Here is a 20,135-nt window from a genome sequence, read left to right on the forward strand (position 1 = left end):
CAATGAATATCCTCTATTCCAATTAAGTTACTCATATGAATTCTCAAAAATACATTCTTTCCTTGAAAGCAGGAATAGCGAAGGGCCCAATGGCACGTCTTAGATCACACACCTGTTTCTGTAGAAAACGTGATCTTCCAAGAGTACCATCTGATGTTCCAAATACTCCTTGCAGCAGTTCAATTGACTTAGGAAGTGCTATTCAAGGTAAGTTCCAGTTATTCTCTGGATTTATCCAAGGGACAGATACCCAAAACAGAGGTTACTCTGTCCTCTGGGCTTTGAAGCATAGTGAAAATTCAGAAGGAGACTTATCACACAGAATGTAAACTTCTAAAAATGCCAGAATATGCAAATTTTTTTGTATGTTTTGCAGACATTGGTGACCGGTTGATAGAGGTAGTAGGTTTAGAAAACTGCCTGCACATGGGACAGGTGCGGACTGGTTTACGTGCTTCAGGAAGGCGCTTGGCACAGTGTTCCTCGGTGGTAATCAGAACTAAAAAAAGATTTCCCATGCAAATAGATGGAGAGCCTTGGATGCAACCACCCTGTACTGTAAGTAAATCATCGGTTTCATTGCTTTATTACATAATAATGAGCTGAAAAGCTTAACATAAAATGTTCACTGAAGATGAATAAATGCTCAGTTATGTAATGGTAATTAGGAATTTATCAGTAATTACATGCTGATGAGTGCCAAAGGTGAACAAAAATTAAGTTCCACTCTTTCTGTAAGGGAATCATACTTAGGTTAAATTTGGATTGTGAAAGGCTCACTTTTATTTTTTCGAGAAGGAAATATTTCAAAATATTTCTCGAAGTCATGCACAGAGTAAAATTCTAATTCTTAAACCAAATGTATTTGCATCCTCCCATAATAACTGATCACCTCTTGTCCATTGCCGGTAATATTCCACAGTTGGTGGTCAGTATTCGAGCATGATCTTCAGTATAGAATACATATTATTTAACAATACATATTCATTACTAACTTGACCTCTCCATGAATTTGATGGTATAAAAGTATCATACAAAAGAGCCCATTCTCAAAATTATTATTCAAATATAAAAGATAACTGATAGATAAAATGTACCGCTATTCCCCACTTCTTTTACAGCTTTACTCACAGTTTAACTCTGAAGGAGTTATTAATTCATATTGCTGTTCCCAGATAATCATCAGAATCTTTGTTAGCAACTAAGGGAATTTGAGATGCACACATACAGTGAATAAAAATATTTTTGATAAACCACAGATAAGGTGTTAGATAAATTAAGACTTGATCTTGCCATCTCCTTCAGAGAAACGATACCTTTAAAAAAATAAATGATACAGTGAATAGTGAAACAAGTGAAGAGGCATTTTCTCCCCTCCGTTTGATAAGAGCCCGAGAATGATTTTAAAAGAAGCGACAAAGATGCTATCACAAAAATATCTAAACATAAGAATTCTGTGTTCTCACACAACAGGTCCACATTACCCATAAAAATCAAGTTCCAATGCTGATGGCACCAGCAGCAGACAAACGGAAAAGCTTCCTTTCGTTCCTGAGGAAGTGAGAGGAGTGTTACTAAAGGACAAGTGAAAGTGTGAGTGAAAACCATAGACGTAATGAACTCGTCACTCATCTCTGTGGTCATCAGATGTCATCACAAGCCGCAATGTGAATGATCCACTGCCATTTTGGGCATTGATTTGCTCAAAGCTACAACCCATCTTAATGTTTCAAACAAAAGGGCAGATAGTTGTATAAAATATATAAATAGAGGTTGCACATCAAAGAATATCATTATGCTTGGATAGCCATTGAAAAGTATAAGAAAAGCTTAATTTCCTAAGTTTTGGCCAAATGAAATGAATAAGGAAGAGACTTACTGTACAGATTAATCAATTGATGGTGCTCACTGTCATGTTTACTACATATAATGATCGATTATATACTCAGATCCTGTACGAATACCTACTAAGCAGGAACTGGCCTACATTATACACTGTGTACATGTTCTTTTTGTCCATAAAATTATGCCACTTCCATTGGTAAAGCTTCATTTTCAGAATACTCTTAATTAAAATCAAACCTAGCTTCAAGCTCATCAGATCTTCATATTTTTTTGTTTAATGCTCTGAAAAAAAATCATAATTTATGTACATAAAATATTTATTTTAAAAATTTTGTAAAATTATTTCCAGAAATGAAATACGCTTTGAACACAATATTTTAAGAGCCATTGCATTACCAAACACAAACTATAATTCTGCAAATAAGAACCTCCAACCCAATGTCAATAGCGATGAATTAAAACATTAAATTTAAGAGTTACTTGCAGTTACAGATGATACATACAAATACTCTCTGATAACTTATTACTAGAATTACTGTTTCCAGTTGTGTTAGGTTCATTTAAATATTACTTTCATATTTTTACACTAATTTAAATGGAAAATTATTAATACACAACGAGGATTCTGGGAGGTTTTAAAATTAATTAATGAATCATGTTAACTATAAAGAAAAATAAGAATTAATTAATGCTCAAGGGACATGATAAAGTATTATTCTAGAAGTATTCTAGAATACGAATGAAAGGCAAAGGAAAAAAATACTTTTATGTTGAAGTACCAAATCAGAAAATTATAAGAACTGGAAAAAAATAAAAGTGCTTTCACTTCAATAAATTGAAAATTCTCAAAACATGAATATGTTTGTCACAAAACACATTCAAAGTTTTCACTCTGCCGTCAAAAATATCATTGATTTTTGTTTGCTTATTTCTTTTTGTAATCAATTTATTTCTAAAGTCAACTGCACATCACTGAAGCTCTTTAATTTCTGCCACTGCTGCTGTTTGAGATGCAAAATATTTATAATGTTTCAATTGGGTACAATGCATCAGCATTTGATGCTATGACCATTCCTTATATAATAACGACTTTACTTCGATCCCATTTCTTCCTACAACAATAGTCCTTCTAACATGAGCGGATTTAGGGGGGTACATCGAGGCACGTGCCCCCTTCAGACACTTAAAAAATAGACAATATTATTTAATGCAATTATCATTATGTTCATTTTTTTATGTATTACAGAGCCTCAATCATTTAATTTCATATTAAAATGAAGAGAATATTCCATATACCTATTAATTGAGGTATCTTTTTTTTAATCCTAAGTATGAGGCGATCTTTTGCCTGTTCTGAGAAAATCCAGGGTCTATCCTTGCCTTCTAATAATTTCTGCTACGTTTACCTGATTGTCATTGGCAACAAATAGGAATCAATGATCACACATTCAGCTCTTTCACCAGCATTATTAAAAAACACTGCAGAGCCCTAAATCTCACTACACAGGACTGCTACTAATTGACTACATAAGAATAATAGTCCCAATATCAAGGACGGCTGTCACACTATGGCAATCTGGTGAAGGTGCTCCCCTTTTTGCTTCAAAAATATTTTCAAGCATTATGCATTGTGGCTGCAGGAATAAAGTTTTTATACGCTCAACCTTGGATATCTTCTGAAGGATAAAGTTCCTTCCAAATTTGCTTGCACTTTTTTGACAATCAAAGCAGGGCCCGCTGTTGGAACTCACATTAAAACAAGCATCCCTCTTTCGAAGTTTCCTTTGTCATTGAGAGGGACCCCAGCCATTGTCAGTGTTTTAACAATGGAATTATTTTCATAGACTTGTGAATAAATTAGAAATCAACCCCACTAGCCACTGTCTACCAGACTAACCCATGTTAAATTATTGATGAATATTGCATTAAAATCAAATCTTTTCAAAGAATGCTAGCAAATTGATCAGAAGCATGTAGAGCATGATCATCAATACTGATGAATATTTTAACTATTAAAAATTATCCCTGAGATTCCTCTTCCATTTATGAGTCTTGGCAAAGTGTTTAAGAAAAACTGGACACCATAGTTAAAGGAGAAAATATGTAGGTTGTTCCGGGTTTTAAGGGTTGACTAATGACAAGACACACCACAAGCATTAGGCTGGCAGAAGACTTCCTTTGCTTTTTCTTGCACAGAGTGAGCTACATATTAAAAAGCAATGCATCCTAGGACTTATTTAATCTATTCCTCTTTTGGGTGTAGTTTATTTGGTTAGTTTGGCAATTCTCGCAACCTACTGACCTATTTCCCCAGCAAACTATTCATAATTTTACTTTTACAGAAAAATTGCTCTTTTTCTGTGAAATGGTATTTAAAAAAACATACAAATAGTCTCTCTACAAGAGAAGAATGCCAAAATAGGTTTTCTTGTCCATAAGTTGTAGAATCCACATGTAAGAGGCTTCATCCTAACATAAAATTTGAACCTTGGGGAATGTACAACCATCCAATCGTGAGAAGTCTCTATAGAGGCTTGACTGCAACCAATTTTGATTCCATGATCTTGGTAGAGATTTTAGAAATTCGAACTTCCACCAATTCACTTGCATCAACTCTATCACTGATTGGAAGCAAGAAAAACTCTTTTGCATCGCACCAATGAACAATGTCATGACAAAGAGCTAAAACAATCAAAGTGGGTTTTCTATATCCTTTTACCCCCTGGGTGCATTTAATTTACTGCCTATCCAGTCAACAATAATTCACTTCATTTGAGTACAGATTGTTGTAGATGAGTATACGTGCAGTCATACATGAGTTTTTTTTAAACGAGTATATATATATATATAAGCAGTCATCTCCGACAAAGTGAATGTACCAATCATCATTTGGAAAAGTAATTAGCAATCGTGAATGCAATGCTTAGGGTTTGGGGATTGGACAGGGTATTTACACAATATGCAGAACAAGATAAAAAAACTAAGAGCAAGAGAAAACTGTGGGGTAAGCAAACCATGAATGATAGCCTAACTTGAGAAAAGTGTAGGACACTCACTCGAAAGGTTTTTTTTTCTTTTCTTCGGTTATAAGACTATTGTAGGTTAAAATCAGGTAGCTTAATTCCAAATGTGACAATTACAATGAGTAAAAAATACACAAACAATTAAAATGAAATACTACAACTGCAAAAAATAATTAAACATTAGCAATACTTTTTCTTGGGATTTGAATTCAGTCTCTCTAGATTTCTTCATCCCATCTCGCCTGGTCATTTGACAATACTTGAAAGCACAAAATACGCATGCGAAAGACCTAGTCTCATGGATTTCAAGAAACACATAAAGTTGGCGGGCTCTCATAGCTGGTTCACTCTCTACCTCTCTGTATATACATTCCTTAAATTTCCATCAGAAATTATTCTCAATTTTCATTGAATAAGTTCAACTCTTATCCTATAAGCCTGTCAATCAAAGCACAAATTTCTATAACAATATGAAACAATGCCAAGCTAAATCCATTTCCTTGCTTCGGAAATGTAGAATGGCTAAGTTTTCTTGTAGATAATGGTCAGAAAATGTCATTTGACCATTCTAATTTTTCTGAGATTACATATACAATTAAATATTAATCAATCATGTGAATATAAAGTAGGAAGTAGATATCATTATAGTAATGCCGATTATATGGGCATCACAAACTTTGTCTATGCCTGAGAAAATTATTTCAACCTAAAAATAGGCTTACTGCATCCATTAACAAATTAAGCTCAGTCGACTGCAAGCTGATTGTGCTCCATAGTGATGCAGGAGAATGTCTAATGTACTCCATGTTAAAGGTAGAAAAAACATTGGCAAAGTTATTACAGCAAATCAGCCTAATACGATCATGTGTATTTGCATGTGGGTCTGATTTGTATATAAAATGCCTCTATCAAAAATAACACAAAGAAAGTGCTTTGTAAAACCCCAATAAAAGCCAACAACCTTTTAGTTCCTAAAATATAAAAGCTATCCTGAAATATGATATTCAAGTGAAAAACACACAATTAAGGAATATGTTTCACAATATGACATGAAACAGTCAAATCACTGCTGTATAAATTGTAACAAGTAAAAAAAAGCATAAAAAATACTATTTTTAATGGGAAAGGAACTTGTCTAAATTCCCTATACTTCAAGCTACCCTGCGGGATAAATTATTGAAACAAGACTAACATATCTGTGAACAACCAGTATATCTAAGAGTTTTATTTAGTGTCACACTTCACATTTAAAATTTGAGCAAATCCTAATTGTATCGATTTATTTTTTTAAGTTATTGGCTTTTTTTATTTAGTTTATTGGCTATTCAACTAATATTCAATCCAAAAGATGCACATTATGATTTATAAATTTTTAAAATTAAAAGTTTGGTGAACCTAAGTCAAATAAATCCTTGTGATTGAAAATAGTAAAAAATTTCGTATTTCCCACCTAGTTTTCAATCTCTTCAGCCTTAAGTTTCCGCTTTCTCTCCTTAATAAGACATTCCAGCACATTAGCTCTGATTCAGTCTCTTACATTAGGTAGCCCATCACCTGCTATCATTCTTGCAAAAGCTCAGGAGTCGAAGAATTAAAGTGTGGAGGAATAGCAACAGTTTTGGGAAGTTGGGGGACTTACCATGAGTGGCAGATATTTTAAATAATTCGCACAACAGAAGTAGGAGAAACTAAAATTTGGGAGCCTACGCAGAAAGTAGGGCCTAGAAATTACTAAATTTCATACACTGCAGTCAGTATACCGCTGTCCGAGTGAATTTAGAAGCATCCAAAACTGAGGAGGAAAAAAATTAAACAGTATCCCTTAAAAGCTCATTCACCTAATCTGCACATGAACCTGAAAGTTTGCCTTGGCAAATGAAAGAGGAGAATTTATTTATTTATTTAGTCCAAAAACAGCACGAGGCCAATTACAGAGGACATGCCTCTTCATAAGCCAATGTTATGTAAAATTTTCATATTCAGTGTAAGGGAGCCATTTTCTTTCCTTTGCAGTAACTTGTACTTTCCCAGAAATCTCTTAAAATCAGAACATGATTCTATAAAGTAAGCAGTAAGCAGATTCTATAAAGTAAAGCAGTTTAAAAGAGGATAGATCATTGCCTACACCACAAGAGAGTAGTAATGAATTTTCCCACACTAACATTTTTTACTAGGTGGAAAATGATAAACCCCACTTACAAGGCTGAAAATTTTTGTTCAATACCTTTAATCTTTGAAAAAATGATAATTTATAAAATAGATGCATCAAATTTAATGCCTTTCAAGTTAATTAATTTTATCATACAAAAAAGCATTTTGCGAGGGAAATTTTATTCCTCAAAAACCAGAACCATGGCCTTGCAGTACAGAATTCTGGCACTAATTAGTTAACTCATGGTTGCAGAATTTTTCCAAGTCAGCTAGAGCCAGGCTGAGATATGAAATTTGCTACCATTAATATCAATGGACCTACCCAGATTTGATTCTAAAACCAAAAGACATCGGCCTCACTTCACTTGCTCATTGACTTCGACTATGGGCTGAAAATGACTGATACTGTTCGATTTTCGCTGAATACAAATAGACATCAAATGATGTTGGATGACTCAAAAATTTATGTAAAGGTAGTTTAAAGTATGATTATGGCACCTAACAATAATGAGAGGGATGCTGATTTAACTGTAGATCAAAGATGAATGATCAGTGAAATCGATAATCTTAGGGTGCAAACGTGGGTGACTTGGTCAAGGTTCACAGCTGGCTACAGTGTGGTTGTTTATAATCAATTGTGTAATGCCACTAGGAGTTAACAAATATTAGCAGATATATAACTGGAAAATGTAGGATTTATTTTGGTTTGGCCGCTCACCACATAAATTATTTGTTCCCTAAACTCTTCTAATAAAATAAGTGTTCCTACACAAAAGCATATTTGACATGACTTAAATTTTTATATCACATCTGATTTGTACCTTTCATTTTATTTCTTTCTCCAGCATCTTTTCCACAGCTTTCCATTTATACCTGAATGAAAATGAAGAAAATAAAATTCTATAGAAAAATAATTTCCAAACTAACCAGAACCCCCAGCAACAAATTAATTCTATGAAAAATAAATGACAACAGCCTCAGAAAAGGAAAATACCGGGCCACATTTTTCTTTTGAAAGTTAGCATCTATCAACCAATTGCTATTGCTACTGCAACAAGTATTTCCTTTCAAGATACTTGACACAGTAGTTATCAAACTAAAAGTCTCCAGAAGATAGGGATTTTTAGCTTAAATAATACATTACATGGAACACCCCTCTCCATTATACCTATACAAGGCTGGTCATGACATTGAAGCACCGAACTTAAACTTGGTTTAAGAGGTAAAAATGCTATTCTTTTCCTTAATGCAGAAAATTATTTTTGATGATAGAATGGTGTTGATAAACTTTGGTTTGTGACCTCCAGAGATTTTCTTGTCTCAAAAAAAATACAATCAATGATCAATGGGGTGCATTGAGAATACATGTACTGTTTCCATTGATCACTATTCCGACTCATTCAGCGGCCTCTTGATTTAGAAGGCAGAAAATGAACTTCTAACAGCTTATGGCTGAATCCAATACTAATGAGCTTTAACCGGATACAGTTGATATAGAATCGAGGTGTTAAAAAAACACTTGAAGTATGTACAGGCTAGTGGTTCACCTCAAGAGAATTAGGGAGGTGAAATAAAATCCTGTTAACTGGAACCAATGTTATTGCAAAAAAAATGTTTATTTTATAAAATGTCCAAGATTGGACTTCCTGATGCAGCGGATATATTTGATAGCAGGTATAATTTTGGGTATCGTAGATGGATATCATATTGACAATACACATTTTTTTAATGAATATTCAGATGTCTCTCAATAGGCAGCCATATAATGCTTGTTAATCATATTTGAGTATGTAACATTTTGTCTGGTCTGAATAGACATCATAATTAACCTGCCAGATGATTATATTTTTAAATATCTGTTGCTAATGTTTTCTTAGGTAATAACACCATTTTAAGCAAGATGTGGAGGTGACAGTCAATTAATCTAAATCCATGCCTATTACTGATCGAGGAGGAGATACTAAGTATTTTAATGTTGGATAAAATTTGGAAGTGCATCACTGTTAAAATAAACTATTCTCATTGTTGACAATGGTAAAAGGGCATTGATCCTAAATGAAAACATACCTTCTGATTAAAAATTTAAATTAAAAATAAATCCTTGAAAACTGCAGACTCGAGTACATAAATGCCTGCACTATTTCCTTGAATAGACTCCTAGAGAAGTATTATTCCATGATTTTATCATGATGACCAATTGAAAAACTACATTCCCTTCATTGCATAGTAGGTTGTTTTCAGTCTGGAGCATGAAATTACATTCTATTTATCTGTCATTCTTAAGATTTTTGCTGTTGATAACTCATGTGTGTGAATTTTGTAGATGTTAAATATATATATATATATGTATTGTGTGAAAGGCATAGATTTTTAAAAAATTGATCTGCTAACTACAGCTATAAGATTGAAACAATGTGTACTTAAAACTTAGAACCCTATGTTTAATGAACCAAAATGAAAAGCCATCCTTGCTGTTAGCACCATGCTAAGTCGTCCAACTACTTAAAGAGCTTTATGCTACAACAGTAGTGCGCCATAGTGAGAATGGTCAATTTTCTCATACGGTAAAATCCAAAATATCATAATTTTTTTAGTAAATAAATTATTTATGTACTAATATACAATAAGCACAACATATTTAGATTTTTTCTCTGACTAGGCATTTTGATATAATATTTTTACAAAACTGAAAGAATGACTCAACATAGTTACTACATTGGAATCGCTATCATTTCAAGTACCAACTGAAAACTTAGTTACTGGGATCTACTGGGATAGATGTTCATTACATTAAATTAGACACTTACTATGAATTTTTCATTGAATTGCAATGCCTTTCTTAATGCATTTTAACTGAAACCTGAGAGGGACTTTCTCATTTTGAAACAACATATTTATATGCTGGTATTGTATATAGATAATAAATAACACCAAATAGGCAAAAAATAAGCCTTTGTGCAATTTTGAAGTTTTTAATACTTCATATATACTTATATTAAGGGTAAATATTTTTTTCCTACGAGTACATATAGTAACATACATTATAAATTTTATTAACAGTTGAAATTTGATGAAACTCGATATTAATGTGATTTTTGCACAGATTTATTGCATATGTAAATCAAACATTTTTGTACTCCAGCAAAAAATGTTTTTAAGAATGCATAATTTGCTGAAAGGCATTCCATTAAGGCAACATATCATAGTAGCCTACGTGTAAATATGTGTACATCTTGTTAATACAGTCATTATAGAGAAGTCAAAATCTGTTAGATTTTCTATGTCATAGAAGCTTTTGATGCCAAATCACATCAATTGGTAACTAATTAAATTGATTCACATTTTAACATCCACTTTAACTTATAAATTAAGAATATAATGTGCCATTTAATTTATTTGATAATTATTATTTATATTAAAATTTTTATGAAAAAAATGTATGCCTAATTTAAACTTTGTGGGGCAATGTAAGCAAGAACAAATAAACCATTAGGGCTGAGATTAAAATATGAATGAACATAAAATTCAACTTCAATGCCCATAGTGATAATGAATTCACAAACTCATGTATAATGTTGGATAAGCCTTAAATGAATTTATTAGATGATCAAAACAGCATCATAAAATGCAGATGAAGTTAAGCATTACTAAAATTCGACGAAAATCACGGTTTTCATAAAAAATCTCCATTAAATATCAGTATTAGTCTCGCCAAACTTCTTTCTATACATACAAGAACTAGTGCACTGGTTACATTAATCAATAGCTTCAAAAAAATACCAAACTAATAACTGAGATCATACAGCCTAGCCACAGAGGGTGCTCCAAACTCCCACCTCAACAAAATTTTTATGAGATACAGTACTTCTTAACTTCCCTCCCCCAAACCCTCGATATACATCCTAACTTGAAAAAATTGCCATAGGTAACTTACATAATAGGTAACTAGGTAGGCATAAATACAATTTCAAAACAACTTACTCAACATTAAAGATACAGTTTCCGGCATACTTCAGTGGAGATCTTTGATATTTAACATAAAGAAAGCATTTGTCTGTCTCCACAATTCTTTGTTTCTGCCGACCCACGTTCTGGCACATAATGCCACCTTGAAAATGGCATTACGTGCCGAAACCTGGGTCAGTAGATATAAAGAAGTGTGGAAATATATGTACAAGTACTTTCATTATGTTAACCTTACTCAACAACAACTTGCCTAAAACTAGCCAAATTCGATAACATTACTTATCAGAGTAAACAAATTTTACACATACTAAACATAGTCAATGCCATAGTTAATGCCTCAAAGTGTTTATTCAAGGACAAGAGTTCACAAAGAAAAAAGATGTTGTGTTTGTGTTCATTAACCATATACAGCCAAAGCTTGAATGAAAAGAAAATAATAATGGAAAAATATGATCAAGTAGCAATGACTATATGACCCACTTAGGATGCCAAGAGGCAGTCAAGTACCCAGAGAGGACTTTTGGGGGGGGGGGGTGCTTGGAAGGTATGAGAGTTGCCTATGTATATTGATATTTTTTTGCCAAATAGCATGCATTAGAAAACCATACATTTCAATTAGTCAGCTTTATTTCATCTGCATATTACTGAAAGTTAAATGCATCATTTGTTAACGGCAGAAATTATGAAATGTACAATATCAAAACATGGAGCATCGCAGAATAGATGCCTCTGGGCTAGTTGCTTCCCTAACAGATGTATTGCAGGTGGTTGCCATGGAAGAAAAAATTTTAGAGAAGCTAAAATCCCCTCATCTGGCTCTGAGCCTGCCACAAAAGGAAGATAGAGGCATTTATCATTGGACAGTGGTAAATAACTCAGTTTAATGGCCGATAGAAAAAATACCAACCAAAAGTCAAACTCACCATTCAAATAATGTAATTTTGATCATAACAAAGGGAGAAGATATTACCATTATTTCAGAAGCAATAAAACATGTTTGGAAAAACAAAGGTTATGATATTCCATAACCTAATGGCCATAGCCAGGCAGAAAGATTCATAATTTTTGCTGAAATTTCATTAAAAATATGTATAACAGATCAGCAAATACTGCTACTGAGTCTTAACAAATAGAAAAATGAAATAACTGGTCTGTCACGCAGACAAAAACACAGTATAGTGAAGCCGTGAGTGTCACAGAAAGTATGGTCATCCATATTCATTTTCTCCTGAAATATTTTCATTCTTATAGCTTTAAAAATTAGCAATATCAGTGCATTAACATCTCAAACATAATGCGTACTTCTGGCTAAGAATCAGGCCAGAAGAAACAAAACAGTGCACCATACATAACTGATACCCGAGAGAATAGGACATCAGGCCAAAAATTTTTTGACCATGCTCAACGTTGCAACTTAGCCCTGATTCAAATTTATGATTAATACATTCACCACCACGTGAGTGTCCATTTTCTGTCCACAGCAATTTGTGGACATGGTAGTTGTTTCGGCCTATCAATGTTTTATTTTGAATGAGATAACAGAAGCATATTTCAATATGCATGGACTTGCAAAAGTAACATGAACTGTGATTGTGTGTGGATGATGCTTTGCTTATATGTATATGTTTAGATTGATGTTTAGTATGAAGAGTGCTACAGATCTTTCACCTGCACCCACAACCCAAAGGCAAAGAAATCAATCAAACGTTCTATTTCGTGCTCATATGAATGATTAAGAGAAAGCTATTTCCTATGATGTGGCTGATATTTGGCCTTATATGTTGTCACATTTGTATGCTAGTAGTATAGTCTGAAAATTAAAATAAAATAAATACTGAGAGAGTATGAAAATAATGAGCATATTGAGAGGTAAAATACTGAACATGTGCCTCTAGGTAACTAGTCATGTGAACTACCTAGGGACGCCACCAAAAAATCATCTTCATTTTGTAAATAATTTCCTAATACTCAACAACATATTCCCGGCCAAAGAGGAATTCCCACGGAAATGATTTGAAAAACCATCATGCCAGTCAAATTTGTAATTCTTGAGTATTTATGAAACAATACACCTAACATTCGACTGGTACATGTTGAAATACTAATGCTGCTGTTGGTTGCAGTGTGCTATAAGAATAATTTCTTTAATAAACAAAACAAACAGAACATTGTTATTAATAAAAGAAATGTAACCAGCAAATTAAAAAAATGGAAATAATTAAAACTATTGCACAGGAAAATTTCTGTACCTCCTTCACAAATCTCAACTCTTTGGTAAAAGCTTTAACAAGTCTTCAGGAGAGGCTTCCAGCTATGTAAATAAATGAGAATAAGTGGTAGCCTCTTGCATTAATAGTTACCGTAGCCAATTTTTCTGTGCAAATGTTCTTCCAATCTACATAGATGCCTGAAAATGTTTTCAATTTTAATTATGGATGGGAAAAAATTATATATGAACTAATTTCCATATACTATAAATACCACCATGCAACTCCTAAAGGACTGAAGTATTTCCCACTATGCTTTTGATCAGGCTATAACATCATAATCATTATGGCCACGTAAAACTCCAAAATGCAATTCAATAATTCAAATGCAATCCAAATTATAAAATAAATGTTTCAAGAATACAAGAATGAGAATACAATAAAAATTGTCGCATAAAACCTACAAAAACTCAAATTTGATGATTTTTCATTTAAGAGGACATACATTTAGAAGCAGTTGGGAGATGATACACGCGTGGTAATTATATTATTTTCTTGGCTAGGGTGCTGGCTTACCATCCCAAGAGCCACAGTCTAATCCAGAAGAGGTGAATATTTTCATTTGTAGTCTTGGAAACGGGTAGGATTAGCAGAGCATTTGAAAGTGGAAAACTCAATAAACCAAATGACACATGTGACCCAAAACACTGAAGGATGTTTTATTATAAGTAAGCTCACTCCAATGCCGAATTTTTCTCTTCCTCTTTTTCATTGCTTGGATGATATATAAGCTACCCTACTTGCCCAAACTAAGTTGCAAAAATGACCGTCATTATGATGCTAGTTCTACAAACGCTCACCAACATCAGAAAGTAAATGAATGAGGCAACAACTTAGCTTAAGGATTGAGAGATGGTGGATGAGTATTCCACAGGATCATTAACATACAATCTGATAACTATCTTGAATTTATAAGAGCATACTCTCTGTGATCCCTTATTATACCCTGTTCTCCAAGGAAATTGCAACATGCACCCTGTGTAAGTTTTCAACCCATATCGATTTCACAGTACTCATATTTTCAAAACAGGTTGATATCTAGTCAAAATGTTTGCCATGGCCTTTTAAAATAATAAAAAACATATAATTATCATTTTTCAGGTAGTTGGACCATATTTTTAGCTAGAGAGATACACGTTATCATGAATACTGGCATAAAAAGAAAACAAAAAACCACTAACATGCCCATTTTTCATCAATTTGATGACTTCACACACAGTTCTCCAGAGATAGCAATTATATTGTTTGCAACCCACAACACAAATTTACCTTTTTTTTCATTGCTTCTCAGGCACATTTATAAAAAAACTGAAACTGGAAATGTAGAGGTTACACTTGGGATGTGACATTATGAATAAGAAAATGCACACCGAAGACAATTTAAATAAAACTACAGGAGCAGAAGCACATCACCCAACATCACAAACTTCTCCTGGACAATAAATGTATGAAGAGCCATGCATGTATTTAATACGAAGAGTGGAACATTACTGGCACACTCTTAACTACAGTTTTCATAAATTCAGACACTACTCAAGTTATGGTACTACTAATATAGAAATAGTAGACCCATGACTCAAGTAAAGGTAATAAAAAGATTTATCTTACCTAATCGAATCTAATAGAAAAGAAATATCTTGAATTAAATATCATTTTCTAAATACAGGCTGAGTTTATTTTTTTCATGATTTGTAACTTTGGAATAGGGTGGTTTCCTATTATTTTTTTATTGCCTTAATCGAAAGATTATTACTCCTGGAGTACGTATTTCACACTTTTAGATTTTTAAATGATAATATCTATTTTTCGCGATTAAATGAAAAGTGAAAATTTTCAAGCGCGCGAAAACGCGACGCGTTAGTAGGAATGATGGGAAATCTCTCCGTACGTCGTATTTCTGGTTCCCCCTCCGCCCGGTGAGGTGACCTTGAGGCGAGGCTTAGCGCTGATACGTCGCAGGCTGCCAGCGGGTAGCCTAGTGCCCTGCCGCCTGGTAGCGCTTGGCTTAAATAAGGATTATTAATACCTTATCAAACGAGGAAAACTTTCCGACCTTAGCCAGTTTTAATAAGTGATTATTAAGACATGTTTCCCTGAGCTCTGCGCCTCATGCATGCATTGGTAACCTCAGACGATGTATAACTCCTATCTTCTCCTATAGAAACTAGGTCCCTGTGACGTCACGTGGAGTGGCATCGCATGGGCGCCAATCTGGCCCTTTTCAAATGAGGATAAAAATGGACCATTGCCATTCGTCTAAACCGGCATTTATAAAACGAAATAATTTGTATATTATGAATACACTAATGGTGGGTAACGAATCGCAATTATTGCCTTTTGTTTTCTTTGATGAAGGAAACTACCCTATTACCACTGGATTAAGAATATCTATTTCATGTAAAATACCAAAATATGTTGCTTGGGTCAATCCCTTACACTTGTACTTAAACTATGTATACAAAATATAATGAATTGTAAAGAATTATCGGTATGAAATTTTAATTTGTGTAAGTGAACCAAGAATGACTATACATGAAGCCTTCCACTTACACCAATTTACTACTTCGAAAATCACTACGTTCGCCGACAGTTGGAAAGTGATCAGTGAAAGTTTGAAATAGAACTCAAAAATGAGTGTGAAACAGTAAATACGTCCAAACAGTCACAACTGGAACAACGATGCCTTTAATATGAGGCAACAAATCCTTAGTGTTAAACAATGTGTCACTGTGCAATTGTTGTACGCCCTGCTCAGGTGGTTGGTGCACTTTTGATGACTGCATAGAAACTTAACAGTTGAGGATATGAAGAAAGGTTTTCTCGAGGAAGACAGAATAAACCAATTCACTACAATGGGCCAAGATGTTCATCTTGTTGTGCGGTGAAATTTTTTGTCTCAGTCAATGATATTCCTTAACAAAATTTGTTATGTATCATGTGAAAAATATTTGTGCATCAATAAATATACATTACTGATGTTACTCTTCTTTCTATATTCACTCTCTAATGCCAAAGGTCTTAGAATAAAGCCTCCAAGTGAAGGTACCTGCCACCTATACAGTAGTGTTAAAGGACATGAAGGGGGATTTTCAAAAAATATCAGGGATAATGAAGCCTGAATTTTGGCGGAAGGCAAACCTCACAAAAAACTGCATGCAGTTACCGTATGTACAGCAGACAGTACAGCCACCTCTTAATTACTGCCCTCCAATCATGAGGCTTACTGATTATTCAAGGAATTTTCTACTTCCTGCACATGCAATTTTTAAGAATATCCTGAAGGGAAGAACAATGAAACTCAATAAAAGATCGAATTATCTCACCAAAATGTGCCCAAATGGGTCGGTAAATATGTATATGTATTCCAAACATTTTCCACATTACAATGTAAAACTCCCATGTTCCAGCCACATTTATTATATTCTCAATTATTCATGTTCTTTGATCATGCAGGACTCGCCTAACATTCATTAGTACAGATAATGGAGAGTTTACAGGGCTTCAATCAGCTCTGATTCAGTTTCATGCTGGCAACATACATTGGTGAACGTGGAGTGGCATCAGGGTAAAGTTGCACAGCTGTATTCTACTCAGGTATGGCAAGTGAAACAAAACAAAAATATTTCATTTCAACCCAGAGGGAAACGAAAATATGAGGCCTACGTTTAGTATTGTCCCCACACAAAATTAAAATCACCAAGGAGTTTTAGTTTTGACCCCAGACGAAACTTTACTCCCAGGAACTTAATTAAATTAAACAAAACTCCGCTGCTCATAGTTAAGTTTTGATCCAAGAAGTTGAGTGGAGGGGGAAAAGAGGGAATAGTTTCGACCCCTTTCCTGATGGAATATAAAGAGGTTAAAACGTTGAGCTTAAAAATCGAATGGCCAGTTTGCATTCATCATTCTCCTGTTTGTGGTAAAAAAATATGAGTGCCCCATGCATCTAGTGGCAGTAGGCTGAACCTCTACTCCATTCAACTATACTTTGTACTTGGTGTGTGGGTCGAAACTGAACTTTTTGAACGTGAAGCACATGGTCCCTGTGGTGCGAAACATTATCTGTGTTTCGTTTCGTCCCAGAGTTTAGTTTAGTTTTGACCTGAAGTAATTTTGACTGCGATTTCATTTCGACCCTGAGTTTAGCTCCCCGGGTTTAATTCTTTTTCGTTTTGTTTCTAGATTTCACTCCCGGGAACAAAACTATTGAAATTTTACTGATGTTGACTTCTGTTTAGTTTCGATTGTGATCCCTGATTCTACCTATCTCTCTTTTTATATTTTCTCCGTGTAAAAAATATAAAACAATTTACCGTTTGATATCAAATGTCTTCCACCTACACCATTCAAGAATGCTTTGAAGAAATATTTAATGGAAAACAACTACTATAGCCTGAAGGATTTCATGTTGGGCTCTGAGTAATCTTTGCCCATCAGCCACAAAAATTGTAACTTTTCCTTTAAACTGTAAAAATTGTAAATATTATATCACTTCATTTAATTGTAACTATGTATTACTTTATTTTGACGACTTCCAATGTCACCGGAACATATGTGATCTCTAGGAACAATAAAAATTATTATGTATTATTATTATTATTACTACCTCTCTGGTATCTCACTCACATGGATGTTACAGCAGTAAGGTAAAGACAATAACTACTGTCAGCTAATATGAAGCACTCTGGGGGTCATAAGGTAAGATGAGTTCCTGAGTGCAGGATGGGGAAACTATAGGATCGAAAAGTCTTAACGTACTAGGGCTAGATCATAGCATTCCATAAAGGCACAAAGCCAGAAATTTTCATTAGGGCACTTGGGTGGGATGCAGGTTGCCTGCAATATTTTGTTGTTAATAAATGCAATGTTAAATCGAATGCATCTGAAAACCATACTTTTTATTACATCAGTTATAAGATTTCTCCGAATATAGTCCCCTCCCAATTTGAGGCTTCAGTTTTGGGAAAAAGTTTTAAAAATGCGTCTGAATATAGTCCCCCCCTTTAATTTTACCACATGCATTTTTGAAAAAAAAAAGGATGGACTATATTCAGATAAATACGGTATATTTTGAATGCATGATTTTAAAATTTAAATTCATGGTTTATTATGTATTAGCAGGCATTAAGAAATATAACTACATATATCAAAAAACAGAGTATCAGAGTAATCTCCTCAACAATTTTATCCCGGATAGTCGCCGTAAGAGCAAAAATTTTACAGGAGCCGAAGCCTCTAAAGACCCCCTTCCCTCCCCGGCTATGTGCCTGATACCTTGTGAACTATTTTCTCTATAAGAATAAACTTTTCAAACCGAACTCCTAACTAGTTCCCTAACAGAGACTTTCCAAAAAACATTTCCATTTAGACCAAACCATGCAATGCCCTGAGAGACATTTGCTGTGACATTATTTTTCTCGTCCCTTTAGCAGGAACAGATAAGAGACAGACAGGTGCATCAGGAGAAAAAAAATCCAGATTATTACAGCATTGTGTTTTACTACAACATAAAATTTTTGGTTCATTATTTACATACAAAAGTATGGGAATATATTCGATGACTTAATATAAAATAAACTGCTGATGGCAATGTTGAAGTCTGGAGCCTCAGGAACAATGAGTTAAATGACAATTCAGGCTAAGAAGATGCTTTTGTCAAGCAGATGAATTTCTCTTTTTTAAACTTAAATTACTTTATTTGATGGCATATAGACACGCCCTCATTTCAGTATGGCATGCACAAGAAAAGAAGTCCCCACGAATGCAAGGCTACCCTACAACTTAAGCTGGTTCCTTTTAGATCTTACAGGATTGTATAAATCAAAGAAAGATATCAAACAAGCTTCTACTTATTAAAACAATCAAGCTCGTTCAATATCTCAGTCCCAACTCTTTTGATATTGCAGAAGCAAGCAAAATGATAGTAATATACAATATCATAAATAAATGATAAATAATGTCACATAATAGCAATGTGCTTAATAATAACAACTAAAACATTCTTCAATTGAATAAAAAATATATAATGGTAAATATTGGAGTCAGTATTGAACAATAACCCATGGACGTCGAACCTTCACACTTAAGGTGCAGGTGATATTTTTAAGCTATTATTTTGGAAAAAGGTACATCTTTTATGCGGTCAAATATGGTACTAACTTAACTAACCATATGGTTACAAATTAATATTTAACATCAGTCTTGGATACAATTTCTAATAATAATAATAATGTCTGTAATGATCACAGGTTCCACCAATTTCAATCATTTTAATATAATTGGACAACACATTAAAAAAGCACCCATGCCCATACCCACGACCATCGGTTTTGAAGGAGAGGATTTAACCTCACCACCTCCAAGGCCAGTATTGATGAAATAGATATAATGTAATTTTCTTCATGCTAATGCCCTATTTGAATTATTTATCTATTTTCAAGATGTATACAAGCATCTTAATATGTTAAAAAAATAAACCTTGTAAATCTTTAGTATTAATCTTGATATGGAGAATTAAAATGCAAAAAATTGAAAACAAGCATTTGGGCTGGAAACAAATACCATACTTGACGGCATATAAGAGGCACCTGTTTTCCAAAACAATTGATCAAAACAATTAAATAAATGATAAACAATGTCACATAATAGCAACGTGCTTAATAATAACAACTACAACATTCTTCAATTGAATAAAAAATATATAGTGGTAAATATATTTGAGTGCGGACTGTTGACATCGTGAGCTTAAACTTACGCGCAATATTGCTTTGACCCTCTTTATTTTCAAAGCAAGTGATCACTTTCAATTTCTCTTCTTGGTTTATGCTTTTCCTTGATAAGTTCTTTACTTTTCCATCCGCATTCCTATTTTTTGCCATTTTTC

General features: G+C 33.8%; 1 protein-coding gene across 1 annotated transcript in view; it reads left to right on the forward strand.

Annotated features, from left to right (window-relative positions):
* Positions 1-14,489, forward strand: part of LOC124164960 (diacylglycerol kinase beta) — a 651,622-nt gene extending 637,133 nt beyond the window's left edge. Inside the window, exons 19-21 of the mRNA XM_046542198.1 lie at positions 73-207; positions 377-558; positions 1,474-14,489. Of these exons, the coding sequence (XP_046398154.1) occupies positions 73-207; positions 377-558; positions 1,474-1,563 (407 nt within the window). The 3' untranslated portion in view covers positions 1,564-14,489. The remainder of the gene's footprint in view (positions 1-72; positions 208-376; positions 559-1,473) is intronic.
* Positions 14,490-20,135: the final 5,646 nt, after the last annotated feature.

This window comes from Ischnura elegans, chromosome 9, assembly GCF_921293095.1.
Source record: "Ischnura elegans chromosome 9, ioIscEleg1.1, whole genome shotgun sequence".
In the NCBI taxonomy this organism is placed as follows: domain Eukaryota; kingdom Metazoa; phylum Arthropoda; class Insecta; order Odonata; family Coenagrionidae; genus Ischnura; species Ischnura elegans.